Source organism: Oryx dammah, unplaced genomic scaffold, assembly GCF_014754425.2.
Source record: "Oryx dammah isolate SB20612 unplaced genomic scaffold, SCBI_Odam_1.1 HiC_scaffold_5, whole genome shotgun sequence".
Classification (NCBI taxonomy): Eukaryota; Metazoa; Chordata; class Mammalia; order Artiodactyla; family Bovidae; genus Oryx; species Oryx dammah.
Genome location: NW_024070189.1, coordinates 2,852,506 through 2,872,746, shown reverse-complemented (window position 1 = coordinate 2,872,746; position 20,241 = coordinate 2,852,506). Strand labels below are relative to the sequence as shown.

General features: G+C 41.7%; 1 protein-coding gene across 6 annotated transcripts in view; it reads left to right on the top strand.

Annotated features, from left to right (window-relative positions):
* FER (FER tyrosine kinase) overlaps positions 1-20,241 on the top strand; it is a 475,518-nt gene that overhangs the window by 5,247 nt on the left and 450,030 nt on the right. Inside the window, exon 2 of one of the 6 annotated variants that reach the window (XM_040239698.1) lies at positions 12,277-12,398. The exons of 1 other annotated variant lie outside the window; for it this stretch is intronic. Coding sequence is in view for 4 of the 5 variants with exons in the window: in XM_040239699.1 (XP_040095633.1) it covers positions 16,986-16,996 (11 nt within the window). In the remaining variant the exon portion in view is untranslated. Of the gene's footprint in view, positions 1-12,276; positions 12,399-16,377; positions 16,997-20,241 lie in introns of those variants that run through there. 4 more of the 6 variants (XM_040239699.1, XM_040239695.1, XM_040239700.1 and 1 more) reach the window with 4 other exon arrangements.

The window sequence follows — 20,241 nt, the reverse complement described above, 5'->3', positions numbered from 1 at the left end:
GAGGCGGCGGGGTGAGGCGGGCCGGCGGCCCCGCCCGCTCGCCGGGTGCGGGGCTGCGGGCTGCGGGGCGGTGCCGGGGCAGCGCGGGCGCCGCCCATCGCGCCCGCACCCGCTGCGCTCCGCGGAACCCTCGGCCCGTCCTGGCGCCGCGGCCTCTGAGCCGCTGCGCCCGCCCCCAGCTCGCCCCTGTCACCCCTGACCCCCACGTCCACGCCCCTCCCGCTGCGGCCCGCAGTGACCCTCGGGAGGCGGACGAGGCGTGAGGCTGGCTCCGCCGGGTCCGCTCCCTCCTTGCCGTTTAGGGCTGGGGAGGTGTCTGGAGGCACCTCGGGGCCAGCTCTGTGCTTGCCTCCCACATTCAGGATCCACCTTCCGAAACACGCTACCTGGGTTGGTGTTGGTAGCGTGCTACATTTTGCACAAATTAACTGTGAAGCCATCGCTTTTTACTTTTGTGCATTTATGATTTTGATAGGCAGTGCAGTGCAGCCCACCGTGTATTAATTTCATAAGGTTGGCACTTTTATTTTCGTTTGCCTTAGGGTTAAAAAGCCTTAATCTTTTAAATTCGTAAGCCCCTGTGTATATACTGGTAGCGGCCCCATTATCAGTTTGACATAAATTACTCTAAAGGTGTGGTGCTATTTTTTTCCTCTTTCTCCAGATGTTTTAAAATACTAAATTGTCAAATGGAGTCAGCGATGTAAAAAGTCTAATAGAAAAATCAGTAAGAATAGACCAAAACTATTTCAGTGATTAAAGACTAGAAAGTATGTTTCGACTAAGGACTGGGGACTTTAATTTTGCAAAGTGTAGTTCTTGGACAGCAGTGTTGTAGTCCTGCTGTATCCACCTATGTGGGCTTTTGGAAAACACATGTGAAGAGCCAAGTGTTTTGTCAGTCAATGCAAAGGAAGACTCGGTGTGTGTTTTGTCATCTGGGTCGTCTTTTCTGCTAGTTCTCTTGAGCCAAGAGAACTGTTTTCAAAGGGAGTACATAGGCATACTTGGAAACCTTTTTCCAGTTTCTGCCATGAAAGACCTTTGCAGAAGATCTGTTTCTCTTCATTAAATATATACCATGTTAAATTATTTGGGGTCGAGTTAATGCAGCTTCTGCACTATTTCAAAGTTTGATGTTAGTAGTTGAAATAAGTCAGGCTTTTGGTAGACCTGTCCTTTTCATTTCATCTTCAGCTATTAATGTACCTATAACTCTGGTCTGTGAACATTTCACATTTGCCTTTTTCCCCCTTCCAGTATTTCACGTTGAAAAATTTCAAACAATACAGGCAAGTTCAGTTGCTGGTGAATACTCACCATCTACGCAACAATAATAGGAACAGCTGTTACATGGTATATACTAAGGAACAGAAGAACTGAAATGGTCAACTTTGAAAACCAGAATAAATATGTATTATACCAAAATATTGTAAAGTGCTTATTTCTGTTTGTAGGTGGAAATAGTGTTTATAACAACCATAGTAATTGAATTCCGTTAGACTATTATAAAGCAGTCATCATCTTTGTAAATCAAAGCCTTAAGTTAATTGTGTTTTGGTAATCAGAAAAAAAAGGAAATCTAATGAACTTGTTATACAAATAAAAGTTTTGTTTTGAAATTGGACTTGTGTTAATAGATTATACTTTTGTACTTGATTTTTAAATGAGCATGTTTTGGAGATGAGTTGAAGGGACTATCAATTATGCACTGTTTTGGTAACATACTTAATTGAATCAACCTTATGTATGTTGTTTTGGAAGAAGAATGTTTTTGTAGTGGAAAACGAAAGCTTACAAACATGAACTTTTTAAATATAACTTTTCCATGGAAAAGGAAGTAATTTAGAGAGATTGAAGTTAATTTTGGTAGGACTCAAAGCTGTCTGGCGTGTTATTTCATGGTGTTGATAAAGAAATATTTTAATATAAAAATTCAATTTATGATAAAAAATAAATGGGTATAAATTCATGTATGTGTATATTATATTTATAATTTTCCCATACTTTAGAAAATTCCTGCCCTTCTTTAAGTATGTGAATCCTGCTTTTCGGTTTTTTTGTTGTTGTTAAGTCGCTAAGTTGTGCCTGACCCTTCTTTGCAACCCCATGGACTGCAGCACACCAGGCTTCCCTGTCCCTCACTGTCTCCTGGAGTTTGCCAAAGTTTGTGATCATTGAATTGGTGATGCTAACTAGACATCTCATCCTCTGCCTCCTTCTTCTCCTATTGCCTTCAGTCTTTCCCAGCATCAGGGTCTTTTCCAGTGACTTGGCTGTTCACATCACGTGGCTAAAGTATTTCAATTTTCGTATGCCCAAAATCTTTCATACTTAACAATATTTCATTCTTAAATATTGAAATTGAGCTTTGTGTCAGAATGTATAGATCTTTGAATTGCCTCATTATTTTTCCATATCTCATTTGACTTTGGTATGCTTCAGTTCAGTCGCTCAGTCGTGTCTGACTCTTTGAGACCCCATGAGTCGCAGCATGCCAGGCCTCCCTGTCCATCACCAACTCCTGGAGTTCACTCAAACGCATGTCCATCAAGTCAGTGATGCCATTCAGCATCTCATCCTCTCTCGTCCCCTTCTCCTGCCCCCAATCTCTCCCAGCATCAGTCTTTTCCAGTGAGTCAACTCTTCTCATGAGGTGGCCAAAGTATTGGAGTTTCAGCTTTAGCATCAGTCCTTCCAATGAACACCCAGGACTGATCTCCTTTAGGATAGACTGGTTGGACCTCCTTGCAGTCCAAGGGACTCTCAAGAGTTTTCTCCAACACCACAGTTCAAAAGCATCAATTCTTTGGCGCTCAGCTTTCTTCACAGTCCAACTCTCACATCCATACATGACCACAGGAAAAACCATAGCCTTGACTAGACGGACCTTAGTCGGCAAAGTAATGTCTCTGCTTTTCAATATGCTGTCTAGGTTGGTCATAACTTTCCTTCCAAGGAGTAAGTGTCTTTTAATTTCATGGCTGCAGTCACCATCTGCGGTGATCTTGGAGCCCCCCGAAAATAAAGTCTGACACTGTTTCCACTGTTTCCCCATCTATTTCCCATGAAGTGATGGGACCAGATGCCATGATCTTCGTTTTCTGAATGTTGAGCTTTAAGCCAACTTTTTCACTCTCCTGTTTGACTTTCCTCAAGAGGCTTTTTAGTTCCTCTTCCCTTTCTGCCATAAGGGTGGTATCATCTGCATATCTGAGGTTATTGATATTTCTCCTGGCAATTTTGATTCCAGCTTTTGCTTCTTCCAGCCCAGCGTTTCTCATGATGTACTCTGCATAGAAGTTAAATAAGCAGGGTGACAATATACAGCCTTGACGTACTCGTTTTCATATTTGGAACCAGTTGGCATGCTTGAAAGTGAAAGTGAAAGTGAAGTCGCTCAGTCGTGTCTGACTCTCTGTGACCCGTGGACTGTAGCCCACCAAGCTCCTCCGTCCATGGGATTCTCCAGGCAAGAATACTGGAGTGGGTTGCCATTTCCTTCCCCAGGGGATCTTCCCGACCCAGGGATCGAACCCAGGTCTCCCACATAGCAGGCAGACGCTTTAACCTCTGCACCACGAGGCATGCTTTTGTATGGTTAATTGTTCATGCCATGCCATTGGGAAATAAAAGGGAACAAGCAGGTCATAGTTCTGGAACTTTGGAAAGAAGAAAATATTGAGATGTTTTTTAATCAAAGCTCCAAGTTTTCCCTTCCATCTCCCTCAACTATTTTTTTACTACGAAAGTTAAATGCTTTAAAATCAATTCAGAAAACTACAGAAGAAAAGTAATTCCATTTTGAAAATAACTGAAGCTCTTGTTTCTTCTGTAACACTCTACCAACCTTTGCAGTTTTATGGTCTTCATTGCAGCGTGTCAGCGCTCACATCTAAACTTGGAGGAGTTCCTGAACTTGAGACTCAGTTAGCCTAAATTAGAAGAGGGCTCCAAGATCTGGAGGAAAAATGGAAAAGAATCAATAGAGAACAGAATAGAGTCAGAACAAAAGAACCACTCCCAGGCAATTACCCACTTTTTCTTTTATTTAAGTATAAACATAGTCCTAGTTCACCATATGAGACTGCTGTATAACTGACAAAATATGAAGCCTTTCAAGTTTTTTTCTTTGGAATTCAGAAGGTCTAAGTAAGATGACGTCTCCTTACTGCCTGTCTACAGAAATTTTTGGATTTTTCTATTTTGGAGAGATACTTCATGTTCAGCTTTAAAAAATTTAATGTCATGCATAACTTGGAATTATTTCCTAAGTTTTAATTTATACTTATCAAACTATGACTAATTTTTAGCCTTATAAGGTACCACTGCTCACTATAAGCTTAATATTGCCTCCTCCTTCAGAAGGTTTTGATTAAAAGACTGTAAAGTTCAATGTATGTGTTTCTTGTGAGATCGCAGGGTATAGTGAAAAGAAAATTCTTTTTATTTTTGAGCCAGATAATCTGGGTTTCAGTCAGAAATGATTTTCTTTTGTGGGATCTTGAGCAAGTTTTTAAAAATCTCTTTAAACCATAGTTTCTTTTTTTTTAATTTTTAAAAACTTTTTAGTTCTGTATTGAGATATAGCTGATCACCAGTGCTGTGATAATTTCCAGTGAACCTGAGGAACTCAGCCATGTATAGACATGTATCCGTTCTCCCCCAAACTCCCCTTCTGTCCAGGCTGCGGCGTAAGTGAACAGGTTCCATGTACTATACAATAAGTCCTTGTTGTAAATCAGTTTCTTCATCTGTAAAATGGGGATGGTATTAATAAAATTGCCCCATAAGGTTGTTATGAAGAAGAAATGAGGCAGTCGAGGTAAAATGCCTAAATTTAGGGAGCACTCAGCTTTTACATTCAGTTCCTTTCACGGTAGTTTTTATTTTACCTCTTCAGGTGTTACTGTGTTTATTCTGCCATCCTAAAAGTCCATAAGTTTTAGACTTTGGAAATTAAAATAATGTACATTAAATTGACTGAAATTGAAAGACATTTACATTTGTACCAACCAAATAATAGAAGTATCTCAGATTAGCTGGTTTTTTTTTTTTGTAACAGTTCTTGGCTTATTTTATCTCAGTAGTGATAATCAGAAATTGACCTTAAATGATTGTTACCTCAAAATATGTCCAGTTCGTCTGAATTCCTGGATTATTTTTCTTTCATATTAGGTTATCATCTCTTGTTGGACGGTTTCCCTACATTCCTTTCAACCACAAATATTTGCCTAAAAGTGGTACAGAAAAACTAAATGTCACCTTCATAAATCTCTAACTAATGCAGCCCACCACTTTAAACTACATTTACTTGATCTGTTTAAAACTTTGTTTTCAAATGTAATAATACACAAAACTCTTAATTGAGTGTTTTCTGTCTCCTACAGAAATGTCTCCTCCGGTCTCCTATAGGATTACATTTTAGGGAGCAGTATTTTACAGGCATCCCCGTTTCAAAATGTGTGTTCAAAGTGTGGGATTTTGATTCTTAAAGAATGCAATTATAATTAAATACACAGACCATCCTGTAGTTTTTGGGTGTTGTGACAAACTCTGAATTCAGTAGAGATAAGATTTGAACTAAATAGTCCTTACTGTCTCATCAGCAGGAAAACAAAGATTTTGTGCTTTAAGTCAGGGATTCTCACTGTTTTCCCCACCTCAGTACCAGACATGTACACGTGGGACATATTCTAACATGAGGTTTGCTACTTTGCCCTCTGTAATTCCATCTGTGATTGAGAATGACACTGCTATAGGGATAAACTTGAATCTGTGCTTCCTGGGGAAAGTGGGTCATTACAAAAAGCTAAATAGCTGTTATTAGTAACAATACTTGAGACACACCTTATAGTACTATCATTGAGGCCCAAGTTATTTCTGCCTTTTCCTGAAATGAATACTCTTCACTTTTTCATATCAGTCTTATAATGCTACAGAAGAAGAGATTACTAATTTTATGTAATTGATACTGAAGAGCCTTACATTTTTAAGAGTAACTGATGATGAACGTTTAAAAATATTTGACTAATAGCACCATGGTCTTTATAGTAAATAATATTACTAGAGAAAAATTGAAATTAGTTTTCCAATATAACTTACTTTGCTTACAGAAAATGTATTTCCAGAGTGGGACAAATGGTTTTAGGACAAGGGGAAACTCTTAATAGTAGAATATTTATATTCTAGGTGTTTAGTATAAATGATGTTCTTTACATTCGCTCAATCAGAAAAAAATTTTTAAAAATTACATTTTGTGAATGAAATTGCTCTTAAATAGTTCATCCTACATAGAAGTAGTATATATAATATATAAGTTGAAGTAAAGATTTAGAAAAATTATATTCATTAGACCCTTGGCATTAGCAAGTGGTATTTCTTGAAATCTTTGCGGACCTAGGATAAAATTACCTTCGTAAAATGCAGTCAGATTTAATTGAAAAGTTCAGGTGATCCCTTCAGACCCTTAATAATTCTCAGTCCTTAATAAAACTCCAGTCCTCAAAGTTGTTAAACAGTTTTTTTTTTTTTGCTTCTAAAATGAAGGCTGGATGACTTTACATTACGTTGTTAGTGTACATATGAAGTTTCTTCTACTTGGCTTTTCTTGTCTGTGGGTTTGTCGACCAGAAAAGTGTTTCTGGCTTGATTGCAAAGCTTGCTGCACTGTCACGAAGTTGAAGAGTTCGTCCTCGGTCCCTCTGGTGCTTGCTGCTTGCTGCTGTTTCTTGGTGATATTTGACAGCAGTCGGACACTCAGGAGTTTGTGTCCCTTCTGCTCTCTGAATGTCTTCTGCTTGGGAGGGTTTCCCGAGCTTTTCCCGTCAGGCGTTCGGGCTTTTTGTTAATTTCACATTCTGCAAACAAAAATGCATTTGACCCTTCTACCAATATTCAGTTTTGGCAACAGATGTGTCGGTCGCTGCCCTAGCAGCCACACGATTACTTCTTGAGAGTGTTTATACAGTATTCTGACTTTCTCTTGAATTATATTTGCTTCAGAATCACATGCTTTCCATATACATTCTTATACAGATTAGCCATCATTTTAACTTTCATTGAGGATTGAAAATTTTGCTTCGGTAGGAGCAAAAGAAACATGTTAAGCATTACCTTTTTGTTTGTTTTAGTGTAGAGTTTGTGGTGTCTGGTGGAATTTCTTATGATTCTGATCCAGTCACTGTTGTATTTTTTTTTTAATCCATTGTGAATTTGTTCCAAATTCATATGTTCTGACTAAGTACCATCACTTTGTCAAGCCTCTTTGCTTTCTATATATTGAATAAGTTGGCAGTAGAAGAGGAATTAAAGGTAATAGAACAATGCAGTCATCTCAGGTAATTTTTAATGACAAATAACTTGATAAATCATTATCCCGATTATTTATAAAGGATTATGTTGAACAAAGTATAAGAATTTTCACCTAGACTTAAATATAATATAGCTTTTTACAAAGCGGGAGACTGATTTCTTTCTCTTACCAGTAGTTACGCACATGTATGTAGGTATGTGTATGGGCTTCCCAGGCAGCTCAGTGGGTAAAGAATCTGCCTGCAGTGCAGGTGATGCAGGAGACGTGAGTTTGATCTCTGGGTCGGGAGGATCCCCTGGAAGAGGAAGTGGCAGCCCACTCTGTTATTCTTGCCTGGAGGATTCCTGCCTTGTCCATGGCCCGAGCAGCCTGCCTGGTGGGCTACAGTCCATAGGGTTACGAAGAGTTGGACAGGGCTGAAGCAACAGTATGCACGCACCCACATATATATTGTATTATTATTTTTATGCACAACCCTTTATCCCCTCCTCAACATTTTAACCTCAAAGTAAGAAGCAGTTTCCATCTGTAAAAGTTTTTGGGTACATTGCATGGATTTAGATATTGTTATGAGCGAGGGGCATTGGCATTTCTTTAGTACTTGCTGAAAACGTTAGACTTTTCTATGCATTTGTTTTGATTTTCATCACACCCTTGTAGATTGGATAACTTGTATTTTCATTTTGTGATCTGGAACCAATCTTAGGTCATATCCAAGGAGATTTTCCAATAAAGTGGTACCTGGGATTTGAATTTAGGTCTTTCATATAAAGGATAAACGTAAAAATATAGTGAACCATTAGCAGTCCTGGATTTAGCAGCAATTTCATCCACTTGGGAGTGACTCAAAGTTCATGTTGAAATATCTGAAGTGTTACTGAAATAATTTCCTCTTATTGGAAGTGAGATCCTGAGATATTCATGACCCCACTCAGCTGCCCAGTGTCTGCATGTCACCTTGACTGTGTTCTCAGTTTGAAGTTATCCTGTATAATAACTTTTGTCAAGTGATAAAATGTTGCTGCTTTGTAAAAAAAAATTTATTGAAAAGGGAGGCAACTGCTAGAAGTGAACGAAAGGTAGAGGCATCAGAAAGTGGTAGATGATAGCCAGAGAATAGACATGTTTCAATCTGTTTAAAATGGAATGGTGAACCCACTGACTCTGGATGTGAGTGTACATCTAGGGAAACAAAAGTTGACTTGCGAAACATCATTATTTAATGTTCAAGAGCCATCAAAAATTCTCATGGCTTTTAGATTTTTTGAAAATGTCAGGGGTCTTATATTCATAAATTCTACCCCATTTCCCTTCTCTCTCACACTCAACAATAATATTGAAAGAGATTTCACTCTAAGTAGCTGCTCCTTTTTACAAGTTTATGTCATTCTGACAAATATCTTAAAATACTAACAAAATAATAGTATTCTTACTTATAAGATGATTTGGGTGTCCTTTTCTGAGTTTTACAATTAATTATAACAGAATAGTCGCTTGTCTGTGGTGATGGCCTTTTTCTAAGGTTCTGATGTTCTATTATTATTTTGGATCTGATTTACCCTAAGATTGACGTGGCTTTGCTTAGAGACACTTGCTATTACACGTCCTTACAGTAGCTTACGTTATAAAAACAATGCAGAAATGTTCTGTGTTATTCAGGAGGCAAGTTGTTGCAGGAATGGGACAGAAAGCAGGAAGTTGTGGGATTCTTCCTTTTTTGGTTGTTTAGCAAATGCTATATTCGCTTCAGGTAAGGTCTTACTTCTTGGCTACAGGGGATTTTAAAGCACGGAGGAGTTTTCACGCTGTTTTCTTGAGGAAGAGTAGATGTCGTGCAAAGAGCATTGGAGCTAGACCCACTCAGGGCTGGATCTGTGCTGCCAGTGATTAGGGGTGTGAATTTAGGCAAACAATTCTAATTCTTGGACAGCAAGGATATCCAGTCCATCCTAAAGGAAATCAGTCCTGAATATTCATTGGAAGAACTGATGCTGAAGCTCCAATACTTTGGCCACCTGATGCGAAGAACTGACTCATTTGAAAAGACCCTGATGCTGGGGAATGATTGAAGGCAGGAGGAGAAGGGGACGACAGAGGAGGAGATGGTTGGATGGCATCCCCGATTCAATGGTCGTGAGTTTGGGTGGACTCTGGGAGTTGGTGATGGACAGGGAGGCCTGGCGTGCTGCAGTCCACAGGGTCGCAAAGAGTCGGACACAACTGAGCGGCTGAACTGAACTGAACTGAGTTTAATTCATATCGCTTCAGGTTGTTTGTTTTGTTTTCGGTTTGAAAATTAACACCATTTTTGTCTGATAGCTGGTAACTGATATTAGATTTTTTAATATCTTTCAGTTGCATGAGACCAAAACCCCATTCACAGTGTCTCGGGGCACTGGGAGCAAGAGGGGTGTAGTCTCCTCAGGTGTGGATGGCTGAGGGGCTCAAACGATGGCCTCCGCCACCTTGGAGGCTCTCTCTTGTTAGATGTGCTTTCAGGGAGAGTTTTTCCTTGTGGCGCTCCCTGTTGGCTTAACACTGTTTCAGGTTAGCAAGCCCAGCCTAGACAGCCCTTTTCCTACTCGTAATTTTAGCAAAGGCCCTGGGATTGCATTTCATTGAAGGAATTGGGTCATTTTTTCATCCTTGATCCTGTGGTCTGGGAAGTTAGCATATGGTGATAACCCAGATCTGAATCAGGTATGAGCTACCGCAGCTGAGACTAGGAAGCGTGGTGAGTCCCGGGGTGGGAGCCGGGTAGACGGAGAGCCCGGGTGGGAGGTCCACTGAGGCAGGAGGACGGTCCTGTGACCGAGGGGAGAGGGAGTGGATGCTGGAGCAGCGTGATGGAAAGGCTTTCACCGTAGTCTTCCCAGCTGGCCTCTGCATCCTCCCTTCCATAGAGACCCTTGAAAACACGCCCTCCCCTAACGATTTGCAGTGTTTCACTTGCAGCTTCCAGTGCATCTACCACTTGAGCCCAGCAGAGGAGGACAACCCAGAGACTTGTTTAATTACTGCCTAAGTCTAGGATCACTGGGAGATTTCTCTCAGTTCTGTTTGAAAAGACAGCCTTAGGGTCAAGGAACTTACGGTTCAGTCATAAATATAGCTGATTATAATAAAGCCAGTGTTCGGTGATAGAAGAAGAAGAATCTAAGGGCAATAAAAACTCTGAATCAGAAAAGAGAAAAAGGGGAAGAAACCCATGGAGATTTTCCAGTTCGCGCTGTGTACATGTTTCATCGGTCAAGGGTGGCACGAACTCTTCGCCTTGGCAGTGGAATCAGATTTTTGGTTAGCACGTGTCTGTCCGTTCTCTGCCCCGAGGAAGGTCGTTGTCCTGTTTCCTCCTGGTCGCGGCCAAGATGGCTGTTGAGAAGAATGTCCTTGCTGGGGGCTGCGTGGCCTCAGGAGCCGTTCTGCTGTTGAGAGGCTCGAGTCCAGGGAGGCATTTTGAGGGTTGGGCAGTAACAGCTTTGTTGGGAGTTTCTTTGGCAATACAGCTTTCTTATGAACTTAGTAAGTTTCTGATTTATTTGTATTTGATCAGCTTCTCCCAAGTTCCCAAAGCCCAAACCCTGGTCTTTGGATCAAACTGTTGCCTGAATGTCTCTAAACTTTGCCACCCTAAGCCGGTGAGTGGGTCTCCAACAGGTGGCTTTTTTTTTTTTTTTTTTTTAACCCTCCAGGGACCTTTAGTGATGTCTGCAGACATTATTATTGTCACAATTGTCACAATAGGGGCTCCGTTGAGGGGTGAGTAGGCAGGTGCTGCTGGCGTGGAGAGGTAGTGCCCCAGGGCACTGATAAACATCCTGCCATTTTAAGAACAGCCTCCCACAACAAAGAATTTCCCAGTTCAGTGTGTCAATAGTCAGAGATTTGAAATCAAGCAAGCCCTAGGCTTCTGAACCTTCATCTTGGCCTCCATCTCTAGGCCACTCTGAGCAACTTCTTGGAAGTAACAGTGCGCAGCTCATTTGTCCCTGCTCCCAGGGCGTTGATACATCTTTTGCTAGGATGTTTGTGGAGGGGCCTGGAGCACCAGGGTTTCCCCACCTTTTATTTTATGTGGTTAAAAACACGAATTTTAGTTTAGGGATATTTGATTTTCAGCATTGTAAATTGCAGGATTATCAGCCATCTTGCATTTGCGGTGAAAGACTGAAAAGGTTTTCCTTTTATTAAGACTTGACTCAAAGTGTGCCGCCTTTTTGAAGGGCCTTACTAAAGACTGTGGCATAGTAGGCAATATACCAACATCCTGGCATTTTTACTAAGTGTCCTCCTGTTCCATTCTTAGTAGGCAAGCAGTCTGATTTTCAAGAGCTGTGAGTTTACTAGATGTTTTGCTGATTACGGATCAGTCACTTCTTACCCTATATTAGAGGGCTACCCCTCTGTTTTGTGTGTGTGTGTATGTGTGTATAGAAAAATGCATGACATACAGCTTAGAAGCCTCCCAGCAAATATTTCTTGAATAAAATAATAAGCCTTGTAGCGCAGCTGGCAAAGAATCTGCCTACAATGCAGGAGAAGGAAATGGCGTCGCACTCCAGTTTTCTTGCCTGAAGAATCCCATGGACCTTGGCCTGCCAGGCTCCTCTGTCCACGGGGCCGCGAGAGTCAGACACGACTTCGTGACCGAGCCACCAGAAGCAGCTTATTGCCTGATCTTACTAAGTGTGGAGTACTGGTGGGGCTGAGAACCCCCTGCAGAGGGAGAGAGAGTACTCACTGAGCGGGTCTGAGGGGGAGGGAAAGTGTCTTTAGATCTAGTGACCTAGAATACTGGTCAGTATGGGTAAAAAATACGGTGTAGCAGAAGGAATGTGTTAAGAAAAGAATGTGAGTGAATGTCTACCAGGGAAGGGAAGAAAAGGACTTTATTTCTCTAAAGTTCGTTGGAGGTCCCTATCTTTAGGGAGTTACTCTTCCCATTTATATCTGTTACGCAGGTATCCTTGTCGTACCTTTTCCTTAGGAGACTCTGAGCAGGGACTTGAGAAATGCGAGGAGAATTGTTTCCCGGCAGTAACTCCGAATTCCAGCAGCTGCACCTGAACTCACTGAACTAAAGGTGTGATGGAATCTAGAGACAGAATGTTCTCCGTTTTCGTTCCTCTTGTTATCTCCCGGTGCTTCTTGGGTTGGCTCGCTGTCAAGTAGGAACTTCCTGTGTTCTTTTAGTTTCGCTGTCTCTGCTGAAAGCTGTCTTTCCAGTTAGTTCCTATAGCATTTTCCGACTGAGTCTTACCGGTCCAGTTGGGCCACATGCTTATCCCTGAACTACTGCTTGGGGCAGGGAATATGCTGATGGTCCAGACCTGGATGTCTGGACCCCCGCACCTATTCCAGGAACTTAGGAGTGGGAATGATTAGTGTCCCGCTACAGAGATTGACAACCGAGAAGGGTAGTTCAGCGGAAAAAAACTGTGAAACGCTGCTGCCCAAAGAAAGGGGGCTTCCTAGGTGGCGCTAGTGGAGAGAACACGCCTGCCAGCGCGGGAAACACAAGAGACGCGGGTTCAACCCCCGCGTCGGGCAGATACCCTGGAGGAGGTGACAGCCTGCTCCGGTATTCTTCCCTGGGAAATTCCATGGACGGAGGAGCCTGGCGGGCTGCATTCCACTGGGCTGCAAAGAGCTGGACACAGCCGAGCCCACTGCTGCTAAGTCGCTTCAGTCATGTCCGGCTCTGTGCGACCCCATAGACGGCAGCCCACCAGGCTCCCCCGTCCCTGGGATTCTCCAGGCAAGAACACTGGAGTGGGTTGCCATTGCCTTGGAAGTGAGGACAAAACAGGTCAATCTCATAAACGTGCAGTTTTCGTTTTTTAAGAAATACATTTCTTTGCTTCTGGCTGTGCTGGGTCTTCGTTGCTGCGCAGGCTTTTCTCACTGTGGCGAGTGGGGGCTACTCTTCATTCGTTGCTTGGGCTTCTCATTGCGGTGTGAAGCGTGGGCTCTGGAGCGCACGGGCTCAGTAGTTGCAGCGCACGGGCTCAGTGGCTTCAGCTCCTGGGCTCGAGAGCACAGGCCCAGTAGTTGTGAAGCTCGGGGTTAGTTGCTCCCTGGGGTACAGGATCTTCTTGGACCAGGGATTGAACCTGTGTCTCCTGCATTGGCAGGTGGGTTCTTAACCATTGAGCCACCAGGGAAGCCTGCAACTTACTTTCTTTAAGACTTAGGCCCTTATTATATATTATTATATTGTATAATAATATATTGTATATATATTATCCCTACCTAATCTATTTTTCACCTGACATCATGTCATGAAGAAGAAATTTTCTTTGAAAACATGGTTTTACATGAATATAAAATGAAATCTGAATTCATTGCCTAATTTTAGATATTTGGTTTGTCAGAATTAGATTTTGGTTTATCAGAATCGGGACATTCTTAATTAGAGAAGTAGGAGGAGGAAAGCTTAGCAAGAGAAGCGGGGCCAGGACTGGGGCGAGGTGAGGGAGACCAGGATGCCCAGTGTGCGTCAGTGCTCACTTTCAGGGTCATGCAGCTGCAGAGTGGCGCTTGCACGGCCCCGAGAATGAGTGTGTCTCTGTTTTGCACCCTGGATCTCTCTCCCGTGTCAACCTAGTCCTCTCACAAAGGGAAGCACGGTCAGGGGTTAGGAACTGGGTTTGGTTATGAGTGTAAGTTAGAGATGGTAGCCTGTGCAGTTGACCACGTTGGTGGCGATGATTAAGGTGAACTAGAGAGTAATTAGTACACACTTTCACTTGTCTGTAGAAACCTTTGCTGGGCTCTGATAAGGATAATGATACCTTTGAAGTAACACAAGGAATCTAAGTTTTATTCATGGGTTTGTTTGAACAAGGAAATATTCCATTTAGAGCTACTACCCTGAAAGCTGTTACTTATTTTTAACCCAAACTATTTCAAATGGAAAATATGACTTTTTCATTGAATAATATTGAATTTTTATTGAACAATAAAGATTATAGAAAAGGCTTGAGTTATGAGGCTGATGTATAAGTAACAAACGGGTACTTTCACTAACTTCCTTAAGTGAGATGTTTGCCACTTCTCAATGTCAGATATGAAGTCCCAGTTGAATAATTGTCTTTCGTGTTCTTAGGTCTTTGGAAGTCATGTTTCTTTATCACAGTGAGAGACTAGAATATGGAATTTGAGACAGTTCTCAAGTTCCTTTGCTGATCGAGAAGCTGAACAAATTTTAAGTTAAATGAATTGTCCAGTAAATTTGAAGTCTGTGTTTGAGGTGGAATTGGATGACATATGTAATGTCTACACTTAGGCACACATTCACTAAAGTTTTGTTTCTGCGAAATCTATAAGTAATACTGTTTACTATAATACTGAAGGTTAGACTGAAGATACTGTATTGAAAGCAGTTTAAGAGAGAAGTCGTGATTAAAAGTTTCATACTTAAATACCATTTTAATCAATACCAAGTATTGACTTTATCATTTAATGCTACCATGCTTGTTAAAGCCTTAAATCAGAGGAAGTCCTAATTCACCTTGGAATTTCATCCATTCGGTAGTCACTTGTTTGGTGGCTGTAATGTTACAGGTATTGTGTGGGACGCTGACTATAGTGTGTAGGGTGCTGACTGTGTGTGTAGGGTGCTGACTGTATGTGTGGGATGCTGACTGTGTGTGTAGGGTGCTGACTGTGTGTGTAGGATGCTGACTGTGTGTGATGCTGACTGTAGTGTGTGGGATGCAGATTGTGTGCGCAGGGTGCTGACTGTGTGGGATGCTGACTGTATGTGTGGGATGCTGGCTGTATATGTAGGGTGCTGACTGTAGTGTGTAGGGTGCTGACTGTATGTGTGGGATGCTGTGTGTGTAGGGTGCTGACTGTGTAGGGTGCTGACTGTGTGTAGGGTGCTGACTGTGTGTGTGGGATGCTGACTATAGTGTGTAGGGTGCTGACTGTGTGTGTGGGATGCTGACTGTGTGGGGTGCTGACTGTATGTGTGGGGTGCTGACTGTGTGGGGTGCTGACTATAGTGTGTAGGGTGCTGACTGTGTGTGGGGGGTGCTGACTGTATGTGTAGGGTGCTGTCTGTGTGTGTAGGGTGCTGTCTGTGTGTGTAGGGTACTAACTGAATATGTGAGATGATGACTGTGTGTGTAGGGTGCTGACTGTGTGTGTGGGATGCTGGCTGTATGTGTGGGATGCTGGCTGTATGTGTGGGGTGCTGACTGTATGTGTGGGATGCTGGCTGTATGTGTGGGATGCTGGCTGTATGTGTGGGATGCTGGCTGTGTGTGTAGGGTGCTGACTGTATGTGTGAGATACTGATAATAATCCCTGTCCTTAATTATGTCACGGTTTAGTGGAAGAAGGAATTATAATAATACTGTCATTGTATGTAGATGTCCAACCCATCAAGCATTGAGAACCTTGCCACATCTGGGAGTGAAATGCTTATCTAGGGGCAAAGAAGGAATGCTTTTGGAAGCGGGTAAAGGGCTTAGATGAGTGGGAGACTTGGAAGTACTTCCTGATGTACTGTGTTTGGTTAGTTTCCTGACCAGCAAGAAAGGAGTAATGCTATTTACCGGTTGAAGTATATATGTTAGTCGATCGGTTGTGTCTGACTCTTTGCCACCTCGTGGACTGTAGCCTTCCAGGCTCCTCTGTCTGTGGGATTCTCCAGGCAAGGATTCTGGAGTGAGTGGCCATTCTCTTCTCCAGGGGATCTCCCCGACCCAGGGACGGAACCCGGTCTCCTCTGCTGAGGCAGGCTCTTCACCATCTGAGCCAAGGTTGGAGATGTTTATTGATGACATCTGTATGTTTCACGCGATTCATGTGAGGGAAGCAGGGGAGATGACAGGATATAAAAGAGGCAAACAAAAAAGAGAAGCTTGAAAGAAAAGAGTTGATTATAAACCAAGAAGTCAAGGTTGGAAATACGGAGGCATGAGACAAAAAGTGAGAAGCTGTGATGGGGGTGTAAACCTCAGATTTCAGCATCAGTGGCAGAGAAGAGAGTCAATGGCCAAGGGACATCTTAGGGATCCTCCCAGCTCCCAGGGTTGCGAGGACAGCCAGTGCTGGTGCTCTGCCCTGGCATACTGAGTCATGCTAGACAGGGAGAGTAGGTGTCTGCCAGGAGCATCCTGCCCAAACCTTCTCAGCCTTTGACGAAGGTGTTCTTACATAGTTATTTCTTAGGCTGTAATATCTTAACATATTACATATAAATATTTAAAAATTTGCTTCTTCTAATATGTTTCAAACTTGAAATTGGTTTTATGCTGTGAAAATGGAGGAAAAACGTGAATTACCTTTTCAAAACTGAAGATACAGGTTGGGGAGACGATAAAATGCTTTACTCATGGGGAAAGTTGTGGAAAGAAAGGGAAGAGAGGAAGCAGAGAATGGGCAGGCTAGGTAAGCAGACGATCCTGGTTCTCAGTGTGGTGAGCCTGGCGAACTGTAGGGGCCCACCGTACTCCGTGTGCCCATTTTTTAGCTTTCTGTCCTCGGGGACCAGTTCTGACTCGTTCAGTCTCTTCTTGCAGCTCGTGTTTTTCTGCGTAGGCCTGTGGTTGTTCCCTGTGAGACTTCATTGCTCGTTTCCTCAACTGTCTTCCTCTCCCCTAATGCTTTGTCCTTCAACATGGATCTGCTACTTTAGCTAAGATATGGCCAGCAACGAATGGTAGTAAGGTAGGATTACTTTACTCTTAGTAAATTACTAAATATCTATGCATATATATACACACACATGCACGTGTATATATATATATATATTTTTTTTTTTTTTCTCTCTCAAACTGAAGCAGTTTTGGCTTGTCTTAATTTCATAGTGTTCTTTATGTTAGATTATTCTCCTGCCTAGGCAAGCTGCGATCATTTTATATTTGTGTTATTAATTTTTTTTGCTTGGCATTTATCCTGAATTCTATTAATATCTGTGATGTAATTACTCTTTTTTTTCAGTGAACACAATCAGCAAAAGCCCAGTCTGTGTCTCTTCCCTGACCTGGGTGCTCACCAGTCCCTTATTTTCAACTACATGGCACCAAACTCCGTGTATTTTATTTTTCTTCTCAAAGACTTATTTCTCCTTCTGGTTTTTGTATTTCTACTAATGGCATTAGTAGTCCATTATTTTAACATAGTCCTATATTCATTTACTGTTTTATTCATTAATTTAATGTACAGTAATAGACTTCTATTTAAGGATCAGAGAATTTCTTGATTCTGGAGATATAATGATGGATAAATTGGATATCCTGTCTTACAGCTTATATTCTTGAGGTTATTGGTGGTGGTGGTGGTGGTTTAGTCACTAAGTCATGTCAGACTCTTGTGACCCGTGGACTGTAGCCCGCCAGGCTCCTCTGTCCATGGGATTCTCCAGGCAAGGATACTGGAGTGGGTTGCCACTCCCTTCTCCAGGAGATCTTCCCAACCCAGGGATCAAACCCAGGTCTCCTGCATTGCAGGCAGACTCTTTGCCACTGAGACACCAGGGAAGCCTGTATTCTATAAATTGGGACAGGTGAAAAAATAACCTGGCAAAGTAATTATGAATTGCAGTAAATATTTTTTGAACGGAAGCAAATGAGTTGGAGACACGGTCTCAGGAGCCACTTCAGACATAGCGGAGTCACGAGAAGCCCCTCTGAGGAGCTGGGAGTGAAGGGAAAGTGTGTGTGAGGAGCTGTGTCGCCTAGGCTGCGTGGGTGGGCGGCGGCGGTGGTAGTTTTGGTGGTGGAGGCGTTCTCATTAGAAAGAGTAGAAGAGTGAATAAGTCAGACACAGAGATGCTGTGTGCGCGCGCTTTTTTATGCGCAATCTTAAAACGCCAAACGCACAGAGATAGAGTGGAATTGTAGTTGCCAGAGGCTGAGAAGTGGGGGAAATAGGGAGATGCTGGTCAGAGTACAGACTGCTAGTTATAAGATGAGTAAGTTCTGCGGATCTCATGCAGAACATGGTGACTTTAATTAAAAATGTTGCATGCTTGAAAATTTTCAAGAGTAGATTTGAAATATTATGACCCCTGCTACACAAACACAGCTGTAATTATGTGAAGGTATCTCCATGTTAACCAAACTTGTGACAGTCATCACAGTATATACGTGCATCTAATTGTCACCTTGTATAAGTTAAACTTTACATATGTTGTGCGCCAATAATATTTCAATAAAGCTGAGTGGAGAAAAAGAAAAAAGAGGAATAGCGGGTACAGAAACTTTGAAGGAGGGAAGAGCTTGGTGAATTTGAGGAACAGAAAAAACTTTAGTGTGGCTGACATAGTAGGAGAAACCAAGATAGGTAGGAGGAAGTTACAGAAATATTCAGAGTTTTGAAGGGTTTGGCATGTCGTTTGATTTTTCCTTAAATAATATCATTATTCTAGTACTCTGTGAGGAATGGACTGAGTGGGCTGAAGGTAAAAGTTGACAATTTTAGGAGCTAAGGTGAGAGAGAGTGGTGCCCTGATAAGATGCTGGCAACAAGAGGGAGATGAATGAATTTGAGATTCCTTTTAAAAAAAAATCTACGGGTATTTTTGGTGTGGAAAGAGACAACACACTCAAGGATGATTTTGGGGTTTTGAGCAACTGTGTGGATGCTAGCATCAGGTGTAGAATCTTTTTAGTTTATTATCTTTCCTGTTACCTCAAGGATTGGTTGTTTTTCCAAAAGGGAAACTATAATGCTACAAATAGCATTAGTGCTGGAAATAAAAGCATCTGACAAATTTGTTCCAGGTACTAGTTAATACTTTGTTTTGCTTTATTTGTGGCTCAAACTGACAGTTTTTAATTCAGTAGAAATTGAATAGATATTAAAGTAGATCTTTCCAATTTTGTGTTACTTATTTTTATAAGTCAATTAGTCATATCTTTTTTTTTTTTTTGCTGAAGAAGTTTTACAATATTTTCAAAAGAGAGGAGTTAATATTTATTGTTCTGTGTTCTATGTGCCAGGCATTTGGCTAGCTGTTTTAAATGTTTTTATTGACAGTCCTGTGTCTTCATATCTGGTTATCTTTTGAATTTAGACCTGAGAGGAAGTCGTGGAGTAGTGGGGTTTTTAGCTGGAAGGTTACCTTGGAGACCATCCGCTCCCTCCTCTTTTAGCTTGGCTGAGGCCTCCAGCGGGTCCGCGAGCTGCCCAGGGTCACAGTGCTGGGTTGCCATTTGCTGGTACTGGTGCTGCCCTTACCTGGCGCGTCGGTCCAGCCGGCAGCCCCGCGTGCTCTGCCACCCCTTCAGTTTCATTCTGAAAGCGCTCAGTGCTGCGGAGAAGTGGCCGTGCTGGCGGTGAGCAGCCACACTACCATCCATCTGTGTCTGCTCACTGCCAGCACGCTGCTACATGTTCTCTCTTTATGCATTTATCTATTTAAAAGCCATTTGAAAATATATTAAATATATATCTTAATTATATTACAGGATATAAAACTAAGCATGTATTTCCTAAGAATATGGGTAATTTTTTGCATGATTATCATATCAGTATTTATTTAAGAAAATTAACATTAACTTAAGAATATGTTTAATGTAATGTTTCATATACATATATCCCTAGTTGTCCCTGAACATTTTTTTTTTTGAGTTTTTTGGATTCAAGATTCAATTGGGTTTCATGCATTGCATTTGATTCTTATCTCTTTATTCTCTTAATCTTAAACAGTCCCCACCTTTTTTGTTTTTCATGATTTATCTGTATTTTCTTTTACAATATGTAGTTTATGTATATTTAATATCTTTCTTGAGACTTCCTTGGTTTCATGGAACATTATTCATTCAAAAGTTATTTGCAATTTACTTTTTCCTTCCAATTCTCTAAGGTTGCTGGAGATAAAATTGTTTATTCTGAGTTTTTATTTTTTTAATCATTCCAGCTTTAAATATACATTTGCTGAGGTTTTTACATTTCGTTGCAAAAGTGAA